Raw genomic sequence first — 27,780 nt, forward strand, 5'->3', positions numbered from 1 at the left:
GTATATTAGCCTGGTTACAGGTTTTCTGCACATTCTGGCTAAATGGCCACTGAGGTTACAATTTCTGTAGACGAACTGTTGAAACGTGCAAGTCCTGGCAGCATGTCTGCCCCCACACCTCCAGCATGAACTGAGATTCCCAGTGTTGTGAACAAAAGAGCTGTTACAAGGCATTCCTCGCTGACTGTCCCTTTGATTGCTTTTGAGTACCCTGTTAGTGGGTGTCAATGGCCCCTTCCCGGCCGCATTGTCCACTGGGGGAGTGTAAATGTCCGTTCAGCTTGCCATTGTCTCTGTTGGAGACTTACTCTTGGATCTATTTCTGCCTGGGGTGTCAAACTGGCCTTGCCTGTCTGTGGGGCTCTGTGTCGCGTTTATGATATTGACTCCCTGATCCATCGCCACGTTGGAGGCAGAATTGCGCGCGTATATTATCTTGGTTTCCTCCTCCCCCGCCATAAAAGTCTGAGCCATCAACGCCGCCACTTCCAAGGTCAAGTCCTTGGTCTCAATTAGCTTTCTGAAAATCCCAGCATGACCGATGCCCTCAATAAAGAAATCCCTTAGCATCTCCCCCCTGCAGGCGTCTGTGAACTTAGAGGCTGGCCAAGCGCCAGAGGTCCACAACAAAATCCGGTATGCTCTGTCCTTCCCGACGTCAGTGGGTATAGAATCTGTGTCAGGCCATGTGTACACTGCTCGCCGGTTTGAGGTGCTCACCGATTAGTTTGCTGAGCTCTTCAAAGGTTTTGTCCGCCGGCTTCTCGGGTGCTAGCAAGTCTTTCATGAGTGCGTAAGTCTTAGGTCCACAGCTGGTCAGCAGATGAGCCCTTCACTTGTCAGCCACTGCGTCTCCCAGCCAGTCCTTCGTCACAAAACTCTGCTGGAGTCTCTCAATGAAATCGTCCCAGTCCTCACCAACACAGTACCGTTCATCTGTGCTGCCGGTGGCCATTCTCATGGGTCGTTGATTCCCGCTTCTCGTCGCCAATGTAAAGTCCTTACACAATACCACAAATCCACACGAGGCACATTCTATCGACAAGGTCACTCCATGACCTGCACCTTTATTCACAGGACCAAGAAGTGATGACCCGGCATGGGACCTCCCTTTATTTACCTGGATGATCAGGTGAGGAGTGTCTCCCACAAGTTCACCCCCTGTGGTCAAGGTGTGCATTTCTTACGTATATACAGTATTGCAGTGTTGTTACATACATGACCGTCACAGCCATGGAACTCACCACGTGTTGGAGGAAGAGAAGAGGCCAGGTCACCGGTGGGAAAGGAGAGCTCCAGTCGTTGCTGAAGGAGGAGGTCGTCTGTCGCAATGGGAGGTCCAGCTGTCGTCGAGGAGGCCTAGACTCTGTTGTGGAGGAGAGACCCATCCACCGCCGCTGGAGGTGTTCCAATCGCTGCGGTGGAGGAGGCCCGACAGCCAGGTCCAGACTGTGGGCACCTCCTCCGGAGGTCAGCGGGGTACGTCGGAGGTCATCGATGGGTGAGGTGGTGGGAAGCCTGCAGTAGGCCTGGATGGCTCGAACCCTTGGGACTCGCTGGAGGTCGTGTGATGGGTCGTCGAAGGTCGCCGAAGTGATGTGTTATCACACGGGGTTGGGTGTGTTATACAGCAAACCAAAGTAGCGGGCGAACCCCAACCAGTTGTATATGTTTCTAACAAAGTATTCGTAGCAAGTGATGTGTTACGGGGTCGGGAATATTGTGCAGCAAGCAAAAGTAGCGGGCGAGCCCCAAACGATTGAACATGTATCCAATAAGTTAACCAAGGTGGAAACCTGTATTCACGGGACTAAAGAGATGTACCAAAGAGTGTCCCAATATGTGCTCGAGTCAGACAAGCTGTCCATCCCACAAGCTTGGGAGAGCAGAGGCACCATTATCGATGTGTTGTTTCGAGAATGTCTAACACTGTCTGTGCAGTGTAACATGATCTGCCACGGACCAGGCACTGAGAACAGTACTAATGCCCTCAGTTGGCTACCGTTGCTCACCACCGGGGTGGAAACGGCGCAGCTTGAAGACCCACTCGCGGCTGAGGAAGTGCTAGAAAGCGAGGGGTCAACCGTAACGGCCCCTCAGTTTAGGACCTGGACCAGCCAGAATCCCATGTTACCGCCTGCCAAAGGTGAACTGCGAGACGGGATGTTGCGACCTGTCCGTCGCAAAGACGAAAGGCCCATCCCAACGTTGCAAAGTAAGGCAGGGCGGCCGCACACAGTCGGTGGTCCGGGGCCCCTGATACTACAGCCCAGGATCCATGGGGACCACCAGGTCTCCCTCCACTACCGAAAGTCTCAAGGCCATTGCAGCCATCCTGGGCTTGCTAGACCTCAGGGTCAGCAACAATAGTCCGGAGCAGGCAGCCCAAATCACTAAGCTAAGCACCACACGTGTCACGGTAGACTCCCTACAGACCCGGCTATCCCGGGTGCTACGCAGTCACCAGACAGAATCATTCAGAACCGAGCCTTCCGTAGGCCATCAGCACAGAATGCACCATAATTGCATGGTCCCTCCACGTGACATCAGAACAAGTGATGTAGACCATATTCAGGGCTACCAGTTGGGCCGCTAGCACCGCATTAGCCAAAGGGGGGAATGGAGAGTATGTGATGAAAACGGAGCGGTTGATTGTGAAACCATGCACTGGGCTAACATAAAGTATTTGGACTAGACCACACTGCGAACTACAGATAACCAGGAACCACTGTGAAAGGACCTGCCCCCCAGCGACCCACTAACACGATCGACCTTGCCGTCAACCAAGAGGATGAACCCACCAATTCAGGACTTCAACCGAGGTGATCGACCCGGGGACACGGGGCGCCAGATCGCCGCAACTTGCAAATAACTTGGGGGTGGGGGGGAGGAGTAATGTTATGTATGTATGTAAACCTCACCAAAATGTAAGACTTGCCACTAGGGGGCACACCTGTGGAAGACCTAAGGGTCACCTGTGCACCCTGGGACAAGCAGGCATAAAAGGTGATTTACCAGGCTGCTTCTCCATTCTGGAGTCTGAATAAAGAGACCAAGGTCACAACAGTTTGAGCTCGCAATACAGTCCACCCCACTCTGAACACTCCCCGCACCGAGGCACAGAGCCTCCAGGCTCGCCCCTCCAACACACTTCGCCCCCCCACACCTCCGCTGCAATGTGGCCCCTCCTGTCCCCCGCCCTGGGTTTCTGCGCCCCCCACCTCCACCACTCTTCCCCCACCTCCCACTATCTGTGTTGTGTATGCAATAACTGTTAGACTGAGTACTGTTTAACTCCAAGAGCTATGACCTTGGCTCTGCTTTATTAAGGCCCAAAGTGACTAATATACAAAATGGCTGGCCTTTTATACTTGGGCTACCCAATGGCCTCCAACAGCGACGCTATCTAGTGCTAGAGATTCCAAAAGTACATACATGACAAAATGAATCACTATTCACTCTCCCATACCAATTCAATTCCAGGTGACGCATTTCCAACCAATGTGCAAAAACGTTAACTTAATCAGTATTAAATTTAATTTGCTTGCTGAAATCCACAGCTAATCCAAATTCTACAAATCTATTGCTAAAATCCTGTCTCCACTGATCTCTTTATTTTAATGTCCTGAGCAAATTTGAAAACAAAAATTGATTTGGTTTCCATATCCAGCTCATTAATGTCAAATAACAAACCCCGATGCAAGTTTTCATTCTCATATATTAAGCACTTTTATTATGTTGTTTTAAGATATTATTTATTTTGTGTGTCAGGTGTGGCTCAGTTGTTAGCACCCTCGCCTCTGAGTCAGAGGATTGTGGGTTCAAGCTCCCACTCCAGAGACTTGAGCACACAAGTCTAGGCTGACACTCCAGTGCAGTACTGAGGGAGTGCTGCACTGTCGGAGGTGCCGTCTTTCAGATGAGACGTTAAGCCGAGGCCCGTCAGCTCTCTCAGGTGGACGTAAAAGATCCCATGGCACTATTTCGAAGAGCAGGGGAGTTCTTCCCAGTGCCCTGGCCAATATTTATCCTTCAATCAACATCACTAAAACAGATTATCTGGTTATTATCACATTGCTGTTTGTGGGAGCTTGCTGTGCACAACTTGGCTGCCGTGTTTCTACATTACTACAGTGACTACACTTCAAAAAGTACTTCATTGGCTGTAAAGTGCTTTGAGACATCAGGTGGTCGTGAAAGGCGCTATATAAATGCACGGCTTTCTTTTACAAACTTCTGGCCTTACTCGTTTCTGTGTCTCCTTTTTAAAAAAAAATCCAACAACTTGTTCTATGTGCTTTTAGTTCTTTCACCATAAAATCTGCTGATACCACAATGCTCGCATGTAAACATATGTAATAATAAAAGTCTGCACCGGAAACTAGATTCAGCACGTGGAAATTTACAATGAGTCCAGAACTGGAGGCAAACATGTCACACACACGCTGTTGGGGTAAAAAGGAGGCTTCTCTCCCTCAAGGTGGACTAACTGATATAGTTAATCGACACCTGCCTGTCTGTTGGGGTAAAATGATCTTCTCCAGTCCATTTTTCTAAACATCTTTGTTTCTCTTTCTAGCAGCTGCAGCTTTCAAGGTCGCATTTTTATCTTTGGATAAAAACTCGCTGTTCTTTGTAAATTCAATGTGTTTTTCCAGCATTTTTCTTTGTATTAATTTTCCATTATTCTCAGCTAGCATTTTATCCCACTAGCCAGTTTTCCTAGGATCTGAGATCCCACCCCCTTTTTAGGTTGTATTCCTTCTTGTTTGCACTGCGCACGATCAGTATTGGCTTTTCCGTGTTATTATTGTGTCACGCTTCGGGACATACGCCTTATTTTTCCTCTAACGATTGTTGGGGTCCTTCTCCCCCTTAGGTTGTATTCCTTCTTTTTCAGGCATTACATCTATCCCACCCTTGGTTTTCGTCCTTCCGTGGTTCGCTATAACTTGTTCTACAGATTACCTCTTCTAATTCTTTATACCGATTTACCTCCTTCCCCATCAATGCTACAGCTGCAGGGGGTACAAAACATACTCACTGCCATTCAGCTGTCACATCATCCAGGTCACAGGGTCTGCATCCTGCCGACTATGCCAAATGTTGGGGTAAAAGGAGGCTTCTCTCCCTCAAGGTGGACTAACTGATATAGTTAATCGACACCTCGCCCAGCTTCCAACTGTATAACGACCACGGAAGTAAACAAACAAAACCTCAGGTTTACCGGTTTTATTACGAGCAATGCACGGGAAGGTTCAGTCATGGAACCTCTGAAATACAAGAGGTTTCAAGTACAATTTATACAGGTTTTGGAGAGGAGCACCCTCCTACAAAATCCTCAATAGGTCTAATTCTATCAGCGAAGTTACATTGATTTGTCGACTCTTATCAAACTGTCTCTGAGTGATATAGGCAATTGCCCATCTTCTATGGTGTTGTTCCATGACTTGCACTTTGTCACAGTATAATAGACACCTAAACTGGCTTCCTTATCTCTTCCTCAGATACTTCTGATCAACAACAGCTGATTTTGCTGTTTAAGTATTAGAGGTTACGGATTCAGCTTAATGCGTTATACATTTGTGCTATACCTACATAAGCAAGTGTTACATACATAGGCAATTATGTATGATAAGTTCAAATACTGATAAGTTCACTACCTTCAGTATAATTCTGACCACCTATTTGCAACTTTTACAATTTATCCCTTACACACGCCTTTATAAATAAGGTGCAGTCCCTCTCCACATGTACTGTTTTCGGTTGAGAGCAGTGATTACTGTGGTAAATGATAAGATTAGACAGGGCAGCTTACTTAAATCTCTACTTATTTTGTTTTCCGTAAGAGTTAGTCCCAGCAGTTAAAATGAGAAGTGCGAATACAGAAGCTCCGCCGACCGAGGAAGTCGAGACACTGATGCCATCTGCTCGAACTTTAAAGATACTTGCAACAATTTCAGTCGTGTTTGTTGTTGTAGTGACGTTGCTGACCGCTGTTGTAATGAGTGAGTATGTTTTTATATGGATGGGGGATTATATTTAGTGATGTAATAGACTAAAGCTTCTTGAGACCATTGTTTTAATTGAAATTTATAGATAAATGCTGTAGTTTTGATAGCCGTCTACTTGGTCTATTCTGGAACAGTAAATTGAGAATGTACCGAATTACTTATTCCTGTGCGACTGGAGCTAAATAATGAAACTTAAGACTTTTTTAAGCTGGTTTAAAAAGTGGGAACTACAAGTGCTGCAAATACACAGCAGCTCAGTCAGCACCTGTGAAGTGAAAAGACTGTTTTGGGTATGTGCCCTTTATCAGGACAGTTCTGAGGATGGTCACATGAAACTTTACTTCATTTGTCTCTCCTACCGATGCTGCCCTTTGTATTTCTAATATTTCCTAAAGGCCATTGCTATTAAAGTATTTGCAAACTGTTTAATCATGTTGAAAGTTAGCTTTTTATTGCTTTACCTGTGATGATTTTAAATGAGTGAAATTTGTTATTCTCTATTCCCAAACTATTTTTGTTAAATATCACTTTCATCATCATCATCATCATCATCATCATCATCATCATCATAGGCAGTCCCTCGGAATCGAGGAAGACTTGCTTCCACTCTTAGCATGAGTTCTTAGGTGGCTGTACAGTCCAATACGAGAACCACAGCCTCTGTCACAGGTGAGCCAGACAGTGGTTGAAGGAAAGGGTGGGGTAAATATCACTTTATGAAGATAGTCGCTCTAACTTTTGACTGCAGCTGAACTCTCTTGCAGAGAGCTGACATGGGCTCGGCGAGCTGAATGGCCTCCTTCTGTGCTATAACTATTCTATGAGCATCGGTTAAGTTTTTTTTGTTCTTGGGATGTAAGACTGCATTTACTGCCTATCCCTAGTTGCCCTGAGAAGGTGGTGGTGGTGTGCGTTCTGAATTGCTGCAGCCCTTGTGGTGACGTTCTCACAAAAGTGTGATGTAGAGAATCCTAGGATTCTCACCCACCGATGATGAAGGAATGGCAATGTATGTCCAAGTCAGGATGGTGTGTGATTTGGAGCTTGTAGTGTTCCCTTAAGATTCTTGCTCTTGTTGTTCTTGGCAGTATAAATCGAAGTAACTGTAAGGAGTTTGTGCAGTGTATCCTGTAGATCTACATTGCAACCGTAGTGTGCTGGTATTGGGAGGGGATGGATACTGAGTCCAGTGGTAGGGGTACTAATCAAGCAAATTGCTCGGTCCTGGATGGTGTCGAGCTTCTTGAGTGTTGAGTGCGCCTCTGACGAAGTTGTATAACTGAGTAAGAATAGATGATGTACTGATTAACTTAATGTAAACCAAGATGTACCGAGACGTCTGTTTCTGGCAGTATTTTCAGTAGTGAGATCTGCATTTTTCTGTAATGATTAGACTAAAGTTACAAAGTGAGATATTATTTGCAGTATCTGTGGAGAAAGTGGAGAAAACAGACAAGTTACTGTTTCAAGTGCACACCTCTGTCAAAACTTTTGTTTTTGTATTCAATTCCTTGGCTATTTTCAGAGGCGTTGGCATATTTAACAACTCTTTGAAAAGTTCCTCCACTAATCTTCTAACCTATGCTTTTGAATTGATTTTATTCATCGACTAATCTAACCTGTGCTTTTGAATGGATTTTATAAATGGATCAATGTGTCAGCAACATTCTTGCTACAATAGTTTGGATTGCAGGGAGAGGAGAAAACAAAACACAAGTTTCCCATTCAACTGGGATAATATAATCCGTTGCTGATTGGGTTAGAACAATTAAAGTGTGAATTTCTAATTCTTGTGTCCTATCATTTTTGTTTTGCTCTATCCCCTGAAATCCAAAACCCTATGGGCTAGAACCCCCACTTTTTTTGATGCTTACCGCCCTTTTTACTGCTGAAATGACGTATAACGCCCACATATCGCCCATTTTGGCACAAAATGGAAACTGACAGGAGACTGATAGGAGACTTATCGGCAAGCGTTATTTTCCCAATGGGCTTAACGCCGAGAAAAAATATTACCGCCCGCCCACTTTTTTTGGGTGGAATCAACAGAATGGGCGATTTCAACGCCGATATTATCACCCAGCATTACTTTCCTCACGGAATTAACGCAGAGATTCAATAATAACGCCCGGCGACAGTTTTTTGTCGTAAAGAGCATATTTACCCAAACTAGCGGCCATGGAGATCGCCCACCGTCAATTTCACCACCTCGCACACATCGCCCAGAATATCGCCTGCTGAAAAAAACGGCCACAAAAAGTGGAATTAACCGGGACGGGCGCAAGCGTTGTGGTTGGCATTTGTTAAATCCCACTCTTGCGTGAGGAGCTGATATCGGAAAGATTTGCCTGAAAGAGCGCTGATGTGAGTGACAATGCTGACACACTGCTGTGTGTGTGTGTGCAGCTCAGATATCAATGGTGCCCATCACTTTGGTGCCAGTTAAAGTTTACGTTGATTGATAAGTTGTATTTAACCCTTTCACGGTAAGGAATCACCAGTGTGCAACAGTCCAGCTATCTGAGACATTTCGCAACAAGGTTATGTTCAATAATAAAAGTTTAATAGCAACCTTGGTCTGAAATCATAAGTATCACAGCCAATAACACCCAACCCCCGCCCACACCCAACTTTTCACACCATTGACATAAATCACATGGTCAACATGTCCACCAACACAGAATACAAAGGCAAAGCAAGAGCGTGGTCCCCAGCTCCCAAACATTGCAACAAATTGCATACACCCAGATGGAGATATAACACAGCCATCACCTGCGCACATGCACCTCACTTTCCTTCTCCCCTCTCCTTCTTCCCACCTCTACCACTTCCCCTCCTTGCTCTATGGCGCCTGGCCGAGAAGCTCCTCAGGCGCTGCCTCATTGGGGGGGATGAAGGCAGATGCGGTGGTTGCATGGGTACGGGAGCAGGGGGTGCTGAGGGGACAACATTCTCTGATGCAGAAGCAGGATCTTGGTCCTTGCTTTCATCTGTCATTTGCAGCGGTGGGGCGAAACCTAGGGGTGGAGTGCCTTGCTCGGGGACCACTGGGAGGCCTGTGGCAGCAGTGTTCCTGGCTATCGCATCCAGGGACTCCGCCATGTGCGTGGAATATACTCAGTCATGGTGGCCAGGTGTCGGGATATGCACTCCCAATGAGCTGGTCACCAATGTCTACAGTCCTCCTGGGCAACTGTACCAACTCTCCGTTGTCATGTCATGCTCGTGGAACAGACCTGCCACGAACACGAGGCCTCCGCGGGGTTGGCGTCGTCCTGGGGACAAATGGAGTGCCCTGTGGAGAGGTGCTTGGGGCCGGCACCTCCAGAGTGGAGGCAGGAATGACCAGAGGACCATTAGATGACCTTGGGGTGAAATGGCTTCTGGAGCGTGGCGATGCAGGTTCTTCGAAGTCCGCACTCTCATCCATTGAGAACAGACCCAGGGGATTGATGAGCAACAATCTGAGCTCCTCAGCACCAGATTTAGTAGGATCGTCCGCCGACTCCAGCCCCGCGCCCCCACCTTCTGGCCTCTGTGGCCTTGCCTGGGACCACACCGCTGGCTGAGCTGCAAGACACAAATGAGGTTATTAGAGGAGAAGTGGGTGCTAGGGTCACAAGGTGTGTCCAGCGCTACACACAGCATATGCAAGCACCACCGCTCTCAAAATCATTGCAGACATCACATTTCATGACCATCAACACATTGTGCATTGCAATGATTTTCATGAGGCGAGCATTATTTATATGACACTTTTAGAAATCATCTATCATATATGATTGGTCGGATATGAGTTGGTGTGGCATTTATTGACTTTAGATCACAATGGTGTAAGCTTTACTCATGTGGCATCACTTCAGGGTCTGCAGATGTGTCCGTGGCTGTCCGTGGGTGCTTCCCCATGAGTGTGAGCACTCGCTCCTCCATCTCAGTGATGTTGCTGGGGACTGGTGGCCCCCCACCCATTCGCCTCTGCACCAACCTCATCGTCAATAGCTTCATCTGTAAAAGGTACCAGGACGACATGGCATGAGATCATTGCGTGAGATCATTGCTTAGGTACTGTCACAGACACTGATACAACACATAACCGACAGATGTAATTATGATTCTTATCATTCTTTTCCTAAAGACATACACTGTGAACGCAGGCTTTGAGTAAAACATTCCCGGTAAAAGTACAAGACCTCACATCTGCTGATAGTCACTCATGACTGTTACAAATCAAATTATATAAATATATAAGTACATGTAAATCAATCTAATACTTACTCTTGCGGATCCCATAAAGCTGTTCCATCGTTTGCGGCATTGGTTGCCCTCACGCACCTTGTTGGTCGCCGACGAGACCACCTCTGCTATCTCTGTCCATATCTTCTGGTAGGCCTTTGGGGTGGGCTTCCCACGCCCTCCCTGTGTCAAATCACCCCAGCGTGACTCGACCCCCTGCAGGAGTGAGGTATTTGCCTCGTCCAAGAATCTCGTGGCTTTTTTGAGGCCTCCAATGTGCTCCTCTCCCACCTCACTGTTCTTTCCAGTGTCAGTCTTCACAGTGTGCTGTGATGCCTCCTCCTCCCTCTCTCTCCATTATATGGCAAATTCTGTCAAATAAGTGGCTGGTAACAGCTAATTTTTGTTTGCCTTCTTGCTGTGAAGCTCTAAAGTCTCCCTCCTTCCTTCCAAAACAGCCACACCTTCAGTCCCTCTGAGCTCCCTCTCTCTCTGTTTCTTACACGCGTGTCATGGTGACCCTTTACCTCCAGAATCGCGGGAATCGAGCGTTGCCATGCCGTTGCTAAGGACGGCCACACTTTATGGCAGAAAGTCAGAAAAATTTAACGCTACCGCTCATTTGACATCGCTCGCGGTAACGCCCATTTTCAAAAATGGAAACTAGGTGTCTTGAGAATTGGCGAGGAGCTGACGATCTGAAAACCCTTTTTTACCACCCACGCCGGAAATAACGCCCATTTTTGGGCGCTAACCACAAAAGTGGGGGTTCTAGCCCTATAAAGAAGTCGGTCCAGTTGTGTCCTGATCTAAACTGGTTCTCTGAATACATCAGTGCTGTTTACTAGAGGATTTGCATGAAGGAGTGTGTTTAAAACTAATTGATGTACGTACCTATAGCTTGCCTTCTAAAATAATAAATGTTTTATTTCACTTTGCAGTCCTTTACTTCCCACTCCAGTGTATGGATAATGATGCTTGCAAAATATCTGATCATGCAGCCTGTGGTAAGTGACAACTGTGTTTCTATTTAAGTTAAAATATTAAAAGGTAAATTTAATTCTGGATTTTATATACAAGGATACTGTATACAAAAACAAAACAAGGCAGTGAATTTGAGCATGTACAAGCTGTTAGTTGGGCTGCCACTCTGGACACCTCCATTTAAGGGAGGTTATTGGAGTCATGGAAAGGGTACAGTGAAGATTTACTGAAATGAGAGGTTGTATTTAAGAAAAGCTCAAAATGTAGGGATTAAATGTGTTTTCTACACATGTGTTTGAGAGGGTAAAGAGACAATTTCCACAAGTTGGTTAATTGGTAACCAAGGGAGTGCAAACTCCAGATTCCCAGGGAAGTAATTAGAGGGGCAGTTGGAATATTTTTCCAAGGGTTTGTGCTTTGAGTCTTTGAGTCAGCTCCTGTAGTATTGGATTAGATGACGACAGTTGAAGAGTTCACACGTGTGATGGGCTGAGTTTTCTGATTCTGTAGATAGAAAATTCTAACTTTTTCTCCCATTATTGTTGCCATGCTAATATTGTAAGAAGCAAATTTTTGATTGTGACACATTAACAGATGTTAATAAAATTGATTCTTTTGTGAAAGGTTGTGGACAACAAAAAATTGTTGGCAGGATTGTAGGTGGATTAAGTACATATGATGGCGAGTGGCCTTTCCAAGTGAGCTTGGAGATTAATGGAAATCACGTTTGTGGAGCAACCCTTGTGTCCTGTCGATGGATTATGTCTGCTGCACATTGCTTCAGGGACAGGTAAATGTCAATTACCTGCTGTTAAAAATTCAGGTATGCCATAGATACTTTTTTGGTTCAGTGGTGTTTTGTCACTCCCATAAGTGGTCTGAGGATCTTGCTTTTAAGGATAGCATAACCCAGGTGTGTAACAATAGTATGCCCTGGTGCTCTGAATGCCCTGGTGCTCTGAATTGGATATTTTGGACGGTGGCTTCAATCTCTTCAAAGGCAAACCAACTAAACACTTGGTGAACTGAGGCTTGATGCAAATCAATAAGCTGCTTTAGTTTACAATAAGGTGAACATACAGTACAGTAGTTTGATTGACCTTTAATTCAAGCAGTACAACTATTTTCAATTTATATTTTTTTAAACTGTAAATGTCATCCAACGTTCCCTCTAATTTGTTTTTCGCGTGTGGTCCCTTTAACTGGCTACGTGGTCCATTCAAATGTTTGCGCCTGCGTAGTTTCATTCCATGTAAAAGCTGGTGAGTGCCCTGTGTGGGGCCTCCAGACTTGGGACGTTGACGTCATCCTTCTCCCACATCAGTGGGTTGTCTTATTGTTCTCTTGGCATTTCTTGCCTGACTGCCTTGGAGCATTCTATTTATTTATTTAAAAAAAATCTCATTATAACTCTGTTCACAGCCTGCATGGGATCAAATATTTTCCATGAGGAGAATTTGTTTTACACTGCAAGTTATGATGATCTGGACTGTACTGTCTGAAAGGATGGTGGAAACAGATTCATTCGTAACTTTCAAAGGGGAGTTAGATATATATTTTTTTTAGGGCTGTGGGGCAAGAACGGTCGTGGGATTAATTTGGATAGCTCTTTCAAGAGCTGGCACACACACGAAGGCATCCTGTGTTGTATGATTCTTTTAACACAATGGGTATGAGAAGTTTTTCGGTTGCTGAGACAGAATAATGGATTGCTTATTATTTAGCTTATGAGAAATCATGAATATTTCCTCATTAACATTTTAATTATCTATCATTACAACCTTTTATTTTAAACTTGTATGAATACACTACTATTAAAATCATAATATTAAAAGTAACTTTTTTTTTAAAGGAAGAAATGATCAATCGATCCTAAAATGTGATATGTCAGCCTAATTTGGCTATTTGTCGTGGAATTTTTTTTTTAAAGAAACAAACTACACTATTTAGATGATTTTACATAACTCCAATTTGCACTTTATCTGACTGAGAAAAATTATTAAAGCAATGCCTTTAATATTGAAAGCTTGTGACCTTTTCCCTTGAAGTTTTGCCTGTCACAATAAGAACATAAGAAATAGGAGCAGGAGTAGGCCATATGGCCCTTCGAACCTGCTTCCGCCATTTAATACAAACATGACTGATCTGATCATGGACTCAGGTCCACTTCCCTGCCTGCTCCCCATAACACCTTATTCTCTCAAGAAACTGTCTATCTCTGTCTTAAATTTATTAAATGTCCCAGATTCCACGGCTCTCTAAGGCAACGAATTCCACAGATTTACAATCCTCTGAGAGAAGAAATTCCTCCTCATCTCAGTTTTAAATGGGTGGCCCCTTATTCTAAGATTATGCCCCCTAGTCCTATTCTCCCCCATCAGTGGAAACATCCTCTCTGCATCCACCTTATCAAGCCCCCTCATAATCTTATACGTTTCAATAAGATCACCTCTCATTCTTCTGAATTCCAATGAGTAGAGGCCCAACCTACTCAACCTTTCCTCATAAGTCAACTCCCTCATCTCCGGACTCATCCTAGTGAACCTTCGCTGAACCGCCTCCAAAGCAAGTATATCCTTTCATAAATATGGAAACCAAAACTGCACGCAGTATTCCAAGTGTGGCCTCACCAATACCCTGTATAACTGTAGCAAGACTTCCCTGCTTTTATACTCCATCCCCTTTGCAATAAAGGCCCAAGATTCCATTGGCCTTCCTGATCACTTCCTGTACCTGCATACTAACCTTTTGTGTTTCATGCACCAGGACCCCCAGGTCCCGCTGTACTGCAGCACTTTGCAATTTTTCTCCATTTAAATAATGACTTGCTCTTCGAATTTTTTTTGCCAAAGTGCATAACCTCACACTTTCCAACATTATACTCCATCTGCCAAATTTTTGCCCACTCACTTAGCCTGTCTGTGGCCTTTTGCTGTTTTTTTGTGTCCTCCTCACACATTGCTTTTCCTCCCATCTTTGTATCGTCAGCAAACTTGGCTATGTTACACTCGGTCCCTTCATCCAAGTCGTTAATATAGATTGTAAATAGTTGGTGTCCCAGCACTGATCCCTGCGGCACCCCACTAGTTACTGATTGCCAACCCGAGAATGATCCATTTATCCCAACTCAGTTTTCTGGTAGTTAGCCAATCCTCTATGCTAATATATTACCCCCAACCCCATGAACTGATATCTTGTGCAGTAACTTTTTATGTGGCACCTTGTCAAATGCCTTCTGGAAGTCCAAATACACCACATCCACTGGTTCCCCTTTATCCACCCTGTTCGTTACATCCTCAAAGAATTCTAGCAAATTTGTCAAACATGACTTCCCCTTCATAAATCCATGCTGACTCTGCCTGACTGAATTATGCTTTTCCAAATGTCCTGCTACTGCTTCTTCAATAACTGACTCCAACATTTTCCCAACCACAGATGTTAGGCTAACTGGTCTATAGTTTCCTGTTTTTTGTCTGCCTCCTTTTTTAAATAGGGGCATTATATTTGCAGTTTTCCAATCTGCTGTGGACCTGCCCAGAATCCAGGGAATTTTGATAAATAATAACCAATGCATCCACTATCCCTGCTGCTCTTAAGACCCTAGGATGCAAACCATCAGGTCCCTGTGATTTATCCGCCTTTAGTCCTATTATCTTACTGAGTACCACCTCCTTAGTAATTGTGGTCGTGTTAATTTCCTTCCCCCTCTTTCCCACCCCCCCATAGCCCTTTGACTATCCATTGTTGGGATATTTTTAGTATCCTCTACCGTAAAAACTGATACAGAATATTTGTTCAGAGTTTCTGCTATCTCCATGTTCCCCATCACTAATTCCCCGGTCTCTTCCTCTAAGGGACCAACATTTACTTTAGCCACTCTTTTTTCCTTTTTATGTACCTGTAGAAACTCTTGCTATCTGTTTTTATATTTCGTTCTAGTTTAATTTCATAGTCTCATCATCATAGGCAGTCCCTCGAGTCGAGGATGACTTGCTTCCACGCCATAAAGTTCACAGGTGTTTCAATGAAGGACCTAATATTCCAGGTCCCGAACTAAAGGGTGGAAGATGACTGTGCATGGATTTTTTTAACGTGTGGTGGCCATTGCACAGCAGCCACCACATGGGCTTGTCAGAGCTTGGTCTTGGTCCAGTGGCAAGGGTTATCCAAGATGACTGGAGACCAGCTCTGCTGCATGGACCTACTGCGCACACATATCGCCGTGTGGGTGGCCCCTGCTGCCCCGGGCCCTTGCCTCTTCTGGGCCCTGAACTCACACCTCTCCTTGGTCCCGATCACGCCCCTCTACAATCTCTCGCCGTTCCTTCGTCCCGACCTCGCCGCTCCTACAGTACCTGCCCGCGCTCCAATCAGCAACCTGGATCTTGGTGACATCCAATCCAGTCATCCTCTTCGCTGCCGTTGCTCTCCTGCTCCAGCACGTGCTGCTCCCTGGAGTGGTATGCCACCTCGCTGCTCCTTCCACTCCCTGGCCTGCTCCGATGGTGCTTGCCCCTTTCTTAATCATTTTTTTTAGTCATTCTTTGCTGGCTTTTAAAAACTTCCCAATCTTTTGTCCCCTCACTAGTTTTGGCCACTTTGTATGCCCTATTTTTAATTGGATACCATCCTTTATTTCCTCAGTTGGCCACAGATAGCTATCTTTTCTTTTACATCCTTTCCTCCTCATTGGAATATATTTTTCTTGAGAATTATGAAATATCTCCTTAAATGTACACCACAAGTCATCAACCGTTCTACATTTTAATCTATTTTCCCAGTCCACTTTAGCCAACTCTGCCCTCATACCTTTGTAGTCACCTTTATTTAAGCTCAGTACGCTGGTTTGAGATCCAACTTTCTCGTCCTCCGTCTAAATTTGAAATTCAACCATGCTATGATCACTCATTCCAAGGGGACCCTTTACTCGGGGATTGTTTATTAATCCTGTCTCATTACACAGGTCCAGATCTAAGATGGCCTGCCCCCTGGTTGGTTTTGTTATATACTGCTTAAGGAACCCGTCCCTTATGCACTCTATGAACTCTTCCTCAAGGCTACCCTGACCAATTTGATTTGTCCGAATTAATATGGAGGTTAAAATTACCCATGATTATTGCTGTTCCCTTTTTACAAGACCCCATTATTTCTTGGTTTATACTCCGACCAACAGAGTTGCTACTGTTAGGGGGCCTATAGAATTCGCCCACCGGTGACTTTTTCCCCTTATTATTTCTTATCTCCGCCTAAACTGTTTCAACATCCTGATCATTTGAGCCAATATCGTTTCTCACTATTGCATTGATTCCATCCTTTATCAACAGAGCTACCCCATCTCCTTTTCCTTTCTGTCTGTCCTTTCGAATTGTCAAACACCCCTGAATATTTAGTTCCCAGTCCTGGTCACCTTGCAAACACAATAAGTGGTTGCAAGACAATAAGTGCTCGGCTCTTGCTGATTTTATTTCACGAGATCACAAGATGAAGGAGGCTATTTTGTCGATGTTCTTTCATCCAGAAAGACCTTGCCGTTCCTCCCCCACCCCGCCCCACCCCACACTGCATGATCCAATTGATCCTTAAATGATTCTTGGGTTTCCAAATCCGCTACTGTATCTGGAATGACCACTGAAGAACTTCTTGATATAATTGTCAAAAGTACATAAAATGGAGAGTTGACTCCCATACTTTTTCCACTGTATTTTGATAGGGAGTTAAATAAAATTCTGCATTTAAATTAAAATGAAACTGACTGCCATTGATATTGCTTTGTGCCTTGCTGATCAGGCCAATTAATGGTGGGTTGAATTGCTCTATCTGCCTTCCTAGGAACAATCCAGATTGTTTGTTGAAGCCATGAGTTTGATACATACTGGTGACTTAAAAACTAACAAGTATAGGGAAGGTCATTTAGTCCATCAGGCCTGTTCATCCAGACCGTGTACCACTGGGCTCGGGCTAACTCTTTCAGTTGCTGAAGGAACTAAACAATTGAAGTAAACAGTCAGCATATTAAATCCTTTGACATGCCCTCACCACCACAATTGGCCAAAGTTTCAGATTTTTCATCACCCTTGTCCATGCTCACTGTGTGCATGTGTGTACACGAACCATGTGCTGCTTCCATTTTGATCATCTGTGACTGGACTGTTCTTTGTTACCCTTAACTTTGTATTCAGATGCATTAATAGAAAAATATTTGTCTAGCCTTTGTTAAATGGGTTGATGGTCCACAGTTAATTACATTTTTGTTAGGAGCTTATAGTGTATGTATATCACTGAGAGAAGTGGGGAGAGGAGTCTGGACACAATTCGACTTTGTCAGAACAAAAATAAAACTTGCAAACCTTAAATGAAACTAATCTACTCGTACCAGTTCTATTGATCCTTTTTGAATATGGATCATGCCTCAATTTCCCCACCATCTAATTGATCAGTCCCATTCTACATTCTTTACTTAGGAAATTAGCGAGTTTATTAGTCAATTTCCCCAAAACAAATCGTGACTTTTTTCCCCCTCTGTTTGGATTATAGGACAGCAATGACCTGGTCTGCAGTTTTGGGCCTACATTTCTTAGATCAGGCAACCAACCAAGAAGTCCAGAAACGAAAAATCAAGAAGATAATTATTCATTCTCGGGGAATATCTTCCTTTGATTATGATGTTGCCCTATTGGAGCTGGCACATCCAGTTCAATATACAGACTTTGTCCAACCGGCTTGTCTACCTTCAGCCACAGCGTCATTCATTTCTGGCAGAAGATGTACGACTATTGGATGGGGAACCACAGAGGAACATGGTACATATCTAAAATCATAAAATATGTTTTGTTAGAGGTTGAAATATAAATTTGAATTGCAGTTCCAACTGTTTGCACATCTGCTTCTCTTGGGATGGTCATTAAGGTAAATTGCCTCCGGGAGGATTTCAGTGTTGCCCAAGCACTCAGCATGGATATTGGAGGAGGCAATGGGTTCAGAAAAAAGGGTTAATTTTAGAACATAACTAGAAATATTAACCCAGGAATGCAGAAATTTGTTTATGGCCAATTGAGACAAGTTATTCTGGGATTTGATGACCATTTACACAATCAAATTTTGTAACCGTAAATGTGCATGTGTATACTTGACCATTTAAACTAATTGGGGTGTTGTGAATATGGTGCAGTCACCAAGGGTACCAATTTCACATAAATGGGATAGTTTTGTGCAACATAATCTTCAAAATACTAGTAAGAATCTTTTCTAAAATAGAATTTAACTTAGTCACTGAAATAATAGCCTTTAATAACACTTTTAGTGAAATGTTATCTTGCATAAATTTGTCAATGTTATACTCAGCAGTGCAATCCATATCTCCATGCAATCTTGTATTACTGTAACAAAAAACTGGAACTGCTTTTTCTCAATACCTGGTGTATTTCATTTCTATAGATACTGAGCAGTAACCACAATGCAGCATGTTGTATGGAACAGTAACCTATAAGACTACACCTTGATTTTAAGTCCGGCTGGATAACGAATGAGTTTTGAAACTCTGCCACTGTTGCCGAAATCAGCCTCTAGCTATTTTAACCTTGAGTTAACATGCCACTAACCACCTGGAGTGGGCAAGAAACAGCTACTGGCTGAAGGAAAATCAGGTGGCCCATGGCCAGCTGCCAACACGAGTTAGGTGGTGGGAACGTGTTCCAGGGGTTTTGTGTTCTGGATGGGGGGGTGGTGGAGTCTGGTGCAATGGGAGGCCTAAGCTTTCTTTGTGGGGTCCAGAGGAGTAGGAGTATTCCTGGCTCCACAAAGGAAAGAAACTCATACATAGGATATACAGCATAGAAACAGGCCATTTGACCTAACCAGTCCATGCAGGCGTTTATGCTCGCTTACCTTTTCAGCTTCTTCTGGAGCTGATCAATTTCTCTCCTGGGTTGGCCGGCAAGAAAGCCACACAGCTTCCTCGTTCAGGCCTGAGTTGACGGTGGGACCTGAGATGCATATGTACTGAAGGGCCTCACCAGCTTTGGGTGGGTGTCCTTGCTGCCTGCTCAGGATAGCAAGTTAAAATCATGGATGGTAAGATGCTGGTGGCTTGGAGAATGTTAACTGCCTACCTGCACAGTTTCCCCCTCTATAGGGGGGAAAAAGTAATACTCCTAATGACTGGCTAGACAGTATTGACAGAAGCTCAGGACTAAGTTGCCTGACCTGTTCCCTTTGCTAGCTAATGGCGTGTGATGGTTAGGGACTTAGCGGAAGAAAATGACTAGATGTCAATCCTGCTGCATTGAAATAAGGATTCAATGTGGGCACAAGAGTCTGCCCTGTCATTCACTTTTTAAATATTGCTAATGATTTTGGCTTACAAACTTATTTTGTTCAACTTTTTTTCACTTGCCTGAAGGATTACCTAGTAATGAGCTTTTGAAGACTGAAGTGAAACTTTTCAACAACAGCCAGTGCCAAATGGTCATGCCAAAAATAACTAAACAGATGATTTGTGCAGGGTACCTGGAAGGTGGTAAAGATGCATGCCAGGTACAGAATTGTTTTTTCTTCCTCTCTGTGAATGGTCATATTAAATGTGGTACATTCCATCAGCTTAAATAAAGGAGACTATGAAGGTATGAGGGCAGAGTTGGCTAAAGTGGACTGGGAAAATAGATTAAAATGTAGGACGGTTGATGAACAGTGGTGTACATTTAAGGAGATATTTCACAACTCTCGAAAAATATATTCAAGTGAGGAGGAAAGGGTGTAAGAGAAAAGATAGCCATCCGTGGCACACTAAAGAAATAAAGGATGGTATCCAATTAAAAACAAGGGCATACAAAGTGGCCAAAACTAGTGGAAGGACAGAAGACTGGGAAGCTTTTAAAAGCCAGCAAAGAACGACTAAAAAAATGATTAAGAAAGGGAAGATAGACTATGAAAGTAAACTAGCACGAAATATAAAAACAGACAGCAAGAGTTTCTATATAGAAACATAGAAAATAGGTGCAGGAGCAGGCCATTCGGCCCTTCAAACCTGCACCGCCATTCAATGAGTTCATGGCTGAACATGCAACTTCAGTACCCCATTCCTGCTTTCTCGTCATACCCCTTGATCCCCCTAGTAGTAAGGACTGCATCTAACTCCTTTTTGACTATATTTAGTGAATTGGCCTCAACAACATTCTGTGGTAGAGAATTCCACAGGTTCACCACTCTCTGGGTGAAGAGGTTTCTCCTCATCTCGGTCCTAAATGGCTTACCCTTATCCTTAGACTGTGACCCCTGGTTCTGGACTTCCCCAACATTGGGAACAATGTTCCTGCATCTAACCTGTCTAAACCCGTCAGAATTTTAAATGTTTCTGTGAGATCCCCTCTCATTCTTCTGAACTCCAGTGAATACAAGCCCAGTTGATCCAGTCTTTCTTGATATGTCAGTCCCGCCATCCCGGGAATCAGTCTGGTGAACCTTCGCAGCAATCCTTCAATAGCAAGAATGTCCTTCCTCAAGTTAGGAGACCAAAACTGCACACAATACTCCAGGTGTGGCCTCACCAAGGCCCTGTACAACTGTAGTAATACCTCCCTGCCCCTGTACGCAAATCCCCTCGTTATGAAGGCCAACATGCCATTTGCCTTCTCAACCGCCTGCTGTACCTGCATGCCAATCTTCAATGACTGATGTACCATGACACCCAGGTCTCGTTGCACCTTCCCTTTTCCTAATCTGTCACCATTCAGATAATAGTCTGTCTCTCTGTTTTTATAACCAAAATGGACAACCTCACATTTATCCACATTATACTTCATCTGCCATGCATTTGCCCACTCGCCTAATCTATCCAAGTCACTCTGCAGCCTCATAGCATCCTCCTCGCAGCTCACACTGCCACCCAACTTAGTGTCATCCGCAAATTTGGAGATACTACATTTAATCCCCTCGTCTAAATCATTAATGTACAGTGTAAACAGCTGGGGCCCCAGCACAGAACCTTGCGGTACCCCACGAGTCACTGCCTGCCATTCTGAAAAGTCCCCATTTACTCCTACTCTTTGCTTCCTGTCTGACAACCAGTTCTCAATCCACGTCAGCACACTACCCCCAATCCCTTGTGCTCTAACTTTGCACATTAATCTCTTGTGTGGGACCTTGGCGAAAGCCTTCTGAAAGTCCAAATATACCACATCAACTGGTTCTCCCTTGTCCACTCTACTGGAAACATCCTGAAAAAATTCCAGAAGATTTGCCAAGCATGATTTCCCTTTCACAAATCCATGCTGACTTGGAACTATCCAAATGCGCTGCTAGGACATCCTTAATAATTGATTCCATCATTTTACCCACTACTGATGTCAGGCTGACCGGTCTATAATTCCCTGTTTTCTCTCTCCCTCCTTTTTTAAAAAGTGGGGTTACATTGGCTACCCTCCACTGCATAGGAACTGATCCAGAGTCTATGGAATGTTGGAAAATGACTGTCAATGCATCTGCTATTTCCAAGGCCACCTCCTTAAGTACTCTGGAATGCAGACCATCAGGCCCTGGGGATTTATCGGCCGTCAATCTCATCAATTTCTCCAACACAATTTCCCGACTAATAAGGATTTCCCTCAGTTCCTCCTTCTTACTAGACCCTCTGACCCCTTTTATATCCGGAAGGTTGTTCGTGTCCTCCTTAGTGAATACCGAACCAAAGTACTTGTTTAATTGGTCTGCCATTTCTTTCTTCCCAGTTATGACTTCCCCTGATTCTGACTGCAGGAGACCTACGTTTGTCTTTACTAACCTTTTTCTCTTTACATATCTATAGAAGCTTTTGCAGTCCATTTTAATGTTCCCTGCAAGCTTCCTCTCGTACTCTATTTTCCCTGCCTTAATCAAACGCTTTGTCTTCCTCTGCTGAGTTCTAAATTTCTCCCAGTTCCCTGGTTCGCTGCTATTTCTGACCAATTTGTATGCCACTTCCTTGGCTTTAATATTATTCCTGATTTCCCTTGATAGGCACGGTTGAGCCACCTTCCCTTTTTTATTTTTACGCCAGACAGGGATGTACAATTGTTGTAGTTCATCCATGCAGTCTCTAAATGTCTGCCATTGCCCATCCACAGTCAACCCCTTAAGTATCATTCGCCAATCTATCCTAGACAGTTCACGCCTCATACCTTCAAAGTTACCCTTCTTTAAGTTCTGGACCATGGTCTCTGAATTAACTGTTTCCTTCTCCATCCTAATGTAGAATTCCACCAAATTATGGTCACTCTTCCCCAAGGGGCCTCGCACAACGAGATTGTTAATTAATCCTCTCTCATTACACAACACCCAGTCTAAGATGGCCTCCCCCCTAGTTGGTTCCTCGACATATTGGTCGAGAAAACCATCCCTTATGCACTCCAGGAAATCCTCCCCCACCGTATTGTTTCTAGTTTGGTTAGCCCAATCTATAGGAATATTAAAGTCACCCATGATAACTGCTGCACCTTTATTGCATGCACCCCTAATTTCCTGTTTGATGCCCTCCCCAACATCACTACTACTGTTTGGAGGTCTGTACACAACTCCCAGTAGCGTTTTCTGCCTTTGGTATTCCGTAGCTCCACCCATACCGATTCCTCATCATCCAAGCTAATGTCCTTCCTTACAATTGCATTAATTTCCTCTTTAACCAGCAACGCCACCCCGCCTCTTTTTCCTTTCTGTCTATCTTTCCTAAATGTTGAATACTGTTGGATGTTGAGTTCCCAGCCTTGGTCACCCTGGAGCCATGTCTCCGTGATGCCAACCACATCGTATCCGTTAACTGCTATCTGCACAGTTAATTCGTCCACCTTATTCCGAATACTCCTCGCATTGAGGCACAGAGCTTTCAGGCTTGCCTTTTTATTACACTTTGACCCTTTAGAATTTTGCTGTAAAATAGCCCTTTTTGTTTTTTGCATTGGGTTTCTCTGCTCTCCACTTTTACTCATCTCCTTTCTGTCTTTTGCTTCTGTCTCCATTTTGTTTCCCTCTGTCTCCCTGAATTGGTTCCCATCCCCCTGCCATATTAGTTTAACTCCTCTCCAACAGCACTAGCAAACACTCCCCCTCGGACATTGGTTCCGGTCCTGCCTAGGTGCAAAACGTCCGGTTTGTACTGGTCCCACCTTTATAGGTGTATAAAAAGGAAAAGAGTGGCTGAAGTAAATGTTGGCCCCTTGGAGGACGAGACTGGGGAATTAGTAATGGGGATGGCAGAAACTCTGAACAAATATTTTGTATCTGTCTTAACGGTGGAGGACACTAACAATATTCCAACAGTGGATAGTCAAGGGACTATGGCGGGGGGAGGAACTTAACACAATCACAATCACTAAGGAGGTGGTACACAGTAAGATAATGGGACTAAAAGCAGATAAATCCCCTGGATCTGATGGCTTGCATCCTAGGGTCTTCAGAGAAGTAGCGGCAGGGATAGTGAATGCATTGGTTGTAATTTACCAACATTCCCTGGATTCTGGGGAGGTCCCAGCCGATTAGAAAACTGCAAATGTAACGCCCCTATTTAAAAAAAGGAGGCAGACAAAAAACAGGAAACTATAGACCAGTTAGCCTAACATCTGTGGTTGGGAAACTGTTGGAATCCATTATTAAAGAAGTAGCAGCAGGACATTTGGAAAAGCAAAATTCGGTCAGGCAGAGTCAGCATGGATTTATGAAGGGGAAGTCATGTTTGACAAATTTGCTAGAATTCTTTGAGGATGTAACGAACAGGGTGGATAAAGGGGAACCAGTGGATGTGGTGTGTTTGGACTTCCAGAAGGCATTTGACAAGGTGCCACATAAAAAGTTACTGCACAAGATAAAAATTCACGGGGTTGGGGGTAATATATTAGCATGGATAGAGGATTGACTAACTAACAGAAAACAGAGTCGAGATAAATGGTTCATTCTCTGGTTGGCAACCAGTAACTCGTGGGGTGCCGCAGGGATCAGTGCTGGGACCTCAACTATTTGCAATCTATATTAACGACTTGGATGAAGGGACTGAGTGTAATATAGCCCAGTTTGCTGCCGATACAAAGATGGGAGGAAAAGCAATGTGTGAGGAGGACACAAAATCTGCAAAAGGCCATAGACAGGCTAAGTGAGTAGGCAAAAATTTGGCAGATGGAGTATAATGTTAGAAAGTGTGAGGTCATGCACTTTGGCAGAAAAAAAATCAAAGAGCAAGTTATTATTTAAATGGAGAAAGATTGCAAAGTGCTGCAGTACAGCGGGACCTGGGGGTACTTGTGTGTGAAACACAAAAGGATAGTATGCAGGTACAGCAAGTGATCAGGAAGGCCAATGGAATCTTGGCCTTTATTGTAAAGGGGATGGAGTATAAAAGCAGGGAAGTCTTGCTATAGCTATACAGGGTATTGGTGAGGCCACATCTGGAATACTGCATACAGTTTTGGTTTCCATATTTACGAAAGGATATACTTGCTTTGGAGGCAGTTCAGAGAAGGTTCACTAGGTTGATTCTGGAGATGAGGAGGTTGACTTATGAGGAAAGGTTGAGTAGGTTGGGCCTCTACTCATTGGAATTCAGAAGAATGAGAGGTGATCTTATCGAAACGTATAAGATTATGAGGGGGCTTGACCAGGTGGATGCAGAGAGGATGTTTCCACTGATCGGGGAGACTCGAACTAGAGGGCATGGTCTTGGAATAAGGGGCCGCCCATTTAAAACTGAGATGAGGAATTTCTTCTCTGAGGATTGTAAATCTGTGGAATTTGCTGCCTCAGAACTGTGGAAGCTGGGACATTGAATAAATTTAAGACAGAAATAGACAGTTTTTTAAACGATAAGGGGATAAGGGGTTATGGGGAGCGGGCAGGGAAGTGGAGCTGAGTCCATGATCAGATCAGCCATGATCTTATTGAAGGGCGGAGCAGGCTCGAGGGGTCATATGGCCTACTCCTGCTCCTATTTCTTTTATTCTTATGTATAAGCACTTCCAAACCATATGTAACTAGCTCAAGAGTATAACTTTACTTTGCACACAATAACTTGCATTTATATAGCTCTTTTAACATAGCAAAACATCCCAAAGCACTTGAAAAGTGTGATCAAAGGCTAGCCAAAGGTATACCAAAAGCTTGATCACAGAGATGGGTTTTAAGTAGGTCTTGAAGGTGGAGGGACAGAGGTTTGGGAAGGGAATGCCAAAGCATGGAGCCTAGGAGTCTGAAGGTTTTGCTGTTGATGGTTTGTGGAGCGGTGGGGGGGGGGCAGTGGGGGAGAATGCCCAAAGGACCAGAGTTGGTATACTTCAGTTATAACCTCAGAATATCACATCCTATAGTACTACCCACCCTTGTGGTAGTCTTGAGTGAAATTGCAAACTTGTACACATCTTGCTGTAGGATACTGGGTTGAAGCTGCTCCTTTTCCTTGAGGGCTGACATAGCACCCATCAATCTGACTAGGTTCAGAGTCCTCCAGAGATGAAAGGTTAACATGTCCCACTTTACCAGCTTTCCCCAAGATTGCCTTTTGTACGAATGGAAGTTGGTGGTCACTAGGTACAGCCGAGAATTGGATCCTCGGTGATATGATGTGCTCTATTTGGGGACTCGTGCAAGCAATTAAACAAGAACTACAGATTAAGTGAATATAAAACAGTTTTTTCTTCCTTTAAGCATGGTTGCTAACTCTTTTAATATTTCCTTTATGCACATCTAAATGAGAGAAGAAAGTGGGATGCTGCAAAGTAGCGTTTTATGGAATTTTCCCAAGATTGATCCACAATCAATTTCTTGTAGATCAAATTTGATGGGGAGGCAAGCAGAAGAAATTGTCAAACAAAGTTTAACCCCCAATGCATGATATTTTACACACAAAGCTAACGCCGGATTGTTGCACCAAGCTGCCACAATGAGATTTCATAGAAACTAATGGAGCTTTTGTTTTTCTTCTCCAACTACGGGCAAAGAATTTGTTACCTTGAGAACATTGATTCAACTATATAATGTGGGACTGGAGTCGTATGTAGGCCAGGCTAGGTGGGGGTGGCAGGTTTCCTTACTTGAAGAATATTAGTAAACTAGTTGTGTTTTTTGCACAACAATACAGCAGCTTTCATCGTTTTTTTTTCTGCCAGTCTACAAATTAACAGATGTGTAAGTCAATTTTATGACTTGCCATGAGTGGGTTTAACAACCTGACCTCTTGATTGCTAGTCTAGTACTATAACCATTACACTACCACAAATCACATGAACCTTGCTTTCTGCCTTGGTTCTAGGGCGATTCTGGAGGACCCTTGCTGTGCCAAGATGAGAATTCTCGGGCATGGGTGGTGGCAGGAATTGTTTCCTTCGGAGTGGGCTGTGGAAGACCTAATTATCTAGGGGTATATGCAAGGACAACATCCTTCCGGGAATGGCTAGGGGAAAACATAAATGGATGAAGTGATGCTGCCAGTTGAGTTATGGTGATGCTAAAGATGTCATCTCGTTGCTGGTGATTTAGTAATGCTATGCACAAATGTATTACAACTAATAACAGTAAATGGTTTTCTAGTAAACTGTTTAATAGTTTCTTCATGCTATATTGAAGTGTGATTGAACATAGAATGCTTTGAAAAAGTTTTCACCACTTGCTGAGACCCGATCGCTGTTATTCACTTAAATGAGACCTAGATGGTTTCTTAAAACACTTCCACCTTTTATTGTATTCCACCCCACAAGCTTTGGTTTGTTAATGTAATTATTTAACACATCACTATTCTGTGTTGCATGAGATGCAAATGGCAATGTCTTTTTTTTCTCATGTTTGCAATATGTTCCACTGTATTATAGCTGTATACTAAACCAACCTGTGCAGAATTTGTCGAATCTATTAAGTTGGGCTCCATTGGAACTCCTAAACTTGTCGTTTTTAAAAAAAAACATGGATCTGTTGAGCATGTAATAGTTTGCACTCTGAGCCAAGCACCATCAGGAATGGTGGAATTGTGTATGTTACAATGTGACTGAATATTTCAGTATGAAAAGACAAAGTATATATTGTATTAATTGATGTAATGAAAATGTGAAACTAAGTTTGCAATAAAATTTCAACTTTTTAAAATCCCTGTTCAAGTTGAAGCTTTTGTCTTGAATGTAAAAAGGTGTTTCACAATTGTAAAGGACACTATAGAGTGCTTTACATGCATTCCTACAGTAACTGTAGGTAACTTTTACCATTCATTTCCCAAAATGTGCACCCACATACTGTACTAATTCAGTAAGCGTTTCTAAGTGCAACATGTACACTAAGCTGGTAAAACCATACACATTAAGTTGTTGGGGGAAACTCAACCTTCCAATTCATCAAACGGTGCATGAAAGTTGGGACTTTGGTCATCCTAAAGATGGTACCAATGACCATGCAGCACTGCCTCAGTACAGCACTGAAGTACCAGCCTATGTTATGTGCTCAGGACTCTGGCGTGGGGTTTGAACCCATGACCTTCCAACTTGGGCAAGAGTGTTACCACTGAGCCAAGGCTGATGCCCTGGAAAAGGAAATAAATATCTGAGACAGCATAAAA

General features: G+C 43.9%; 1 protein-coding gene across 1 annotated transcript in view; it reads left to right on the forward strand.

Moving 5' to 3' along the window:
* The window catches only part of LOC139243238 (transmembrane protease serine 6-like), a 74,448-nt gene extending 47,131 nt beyond the window's left edge, over positions 1–27,317 (forward strand). The window contains exons 2-7 of the mRNA XM_070870730.1: positions 5,850–6,008; positions 11,189–11,254; positions 11,856–12,021; positions 17,766–18,031; positions 19,630–19,763; positions 26,491–27,317. Coding sequence (XP_070726831.1) covers positions 5,850–6,008; positions 11,189–11,254; positions 11,856–12,021; positions 17,766–18,031; positions 19,630–19,763; positions 26,491–26,655 — 956 coding nt within the window. The 3' untranslated portion in view covers positions 26,656–27,317. The remainder of the gene's footprint in view (positions 1–5,849; positions 6,009–11,188; positions 11,255–11,855; positions 12,022–17,765; positions 18,032–19,629; positions 19,764–26,490) is intronic.
* The last annotated feature ends 463 nt before the right edge of the window (positions 27,318–27,780 follow it).

Source organism: Pristiophorus japonicus, chromosome 2 (genome assembly GCF_044704955.1).
Source record: "Pristiophorus japonicus isolate sPriJap1 chromosome 2, sPriJap1.hap1, whole genome shotgun sequence".
In the NCBI taxonomy this organism is placed as follows: Eukaryota; Metazoa; Chordata; class Chondrichthyes; family Pristiophoridae; genus Pristiophorus; species Pristiophorus japonicus.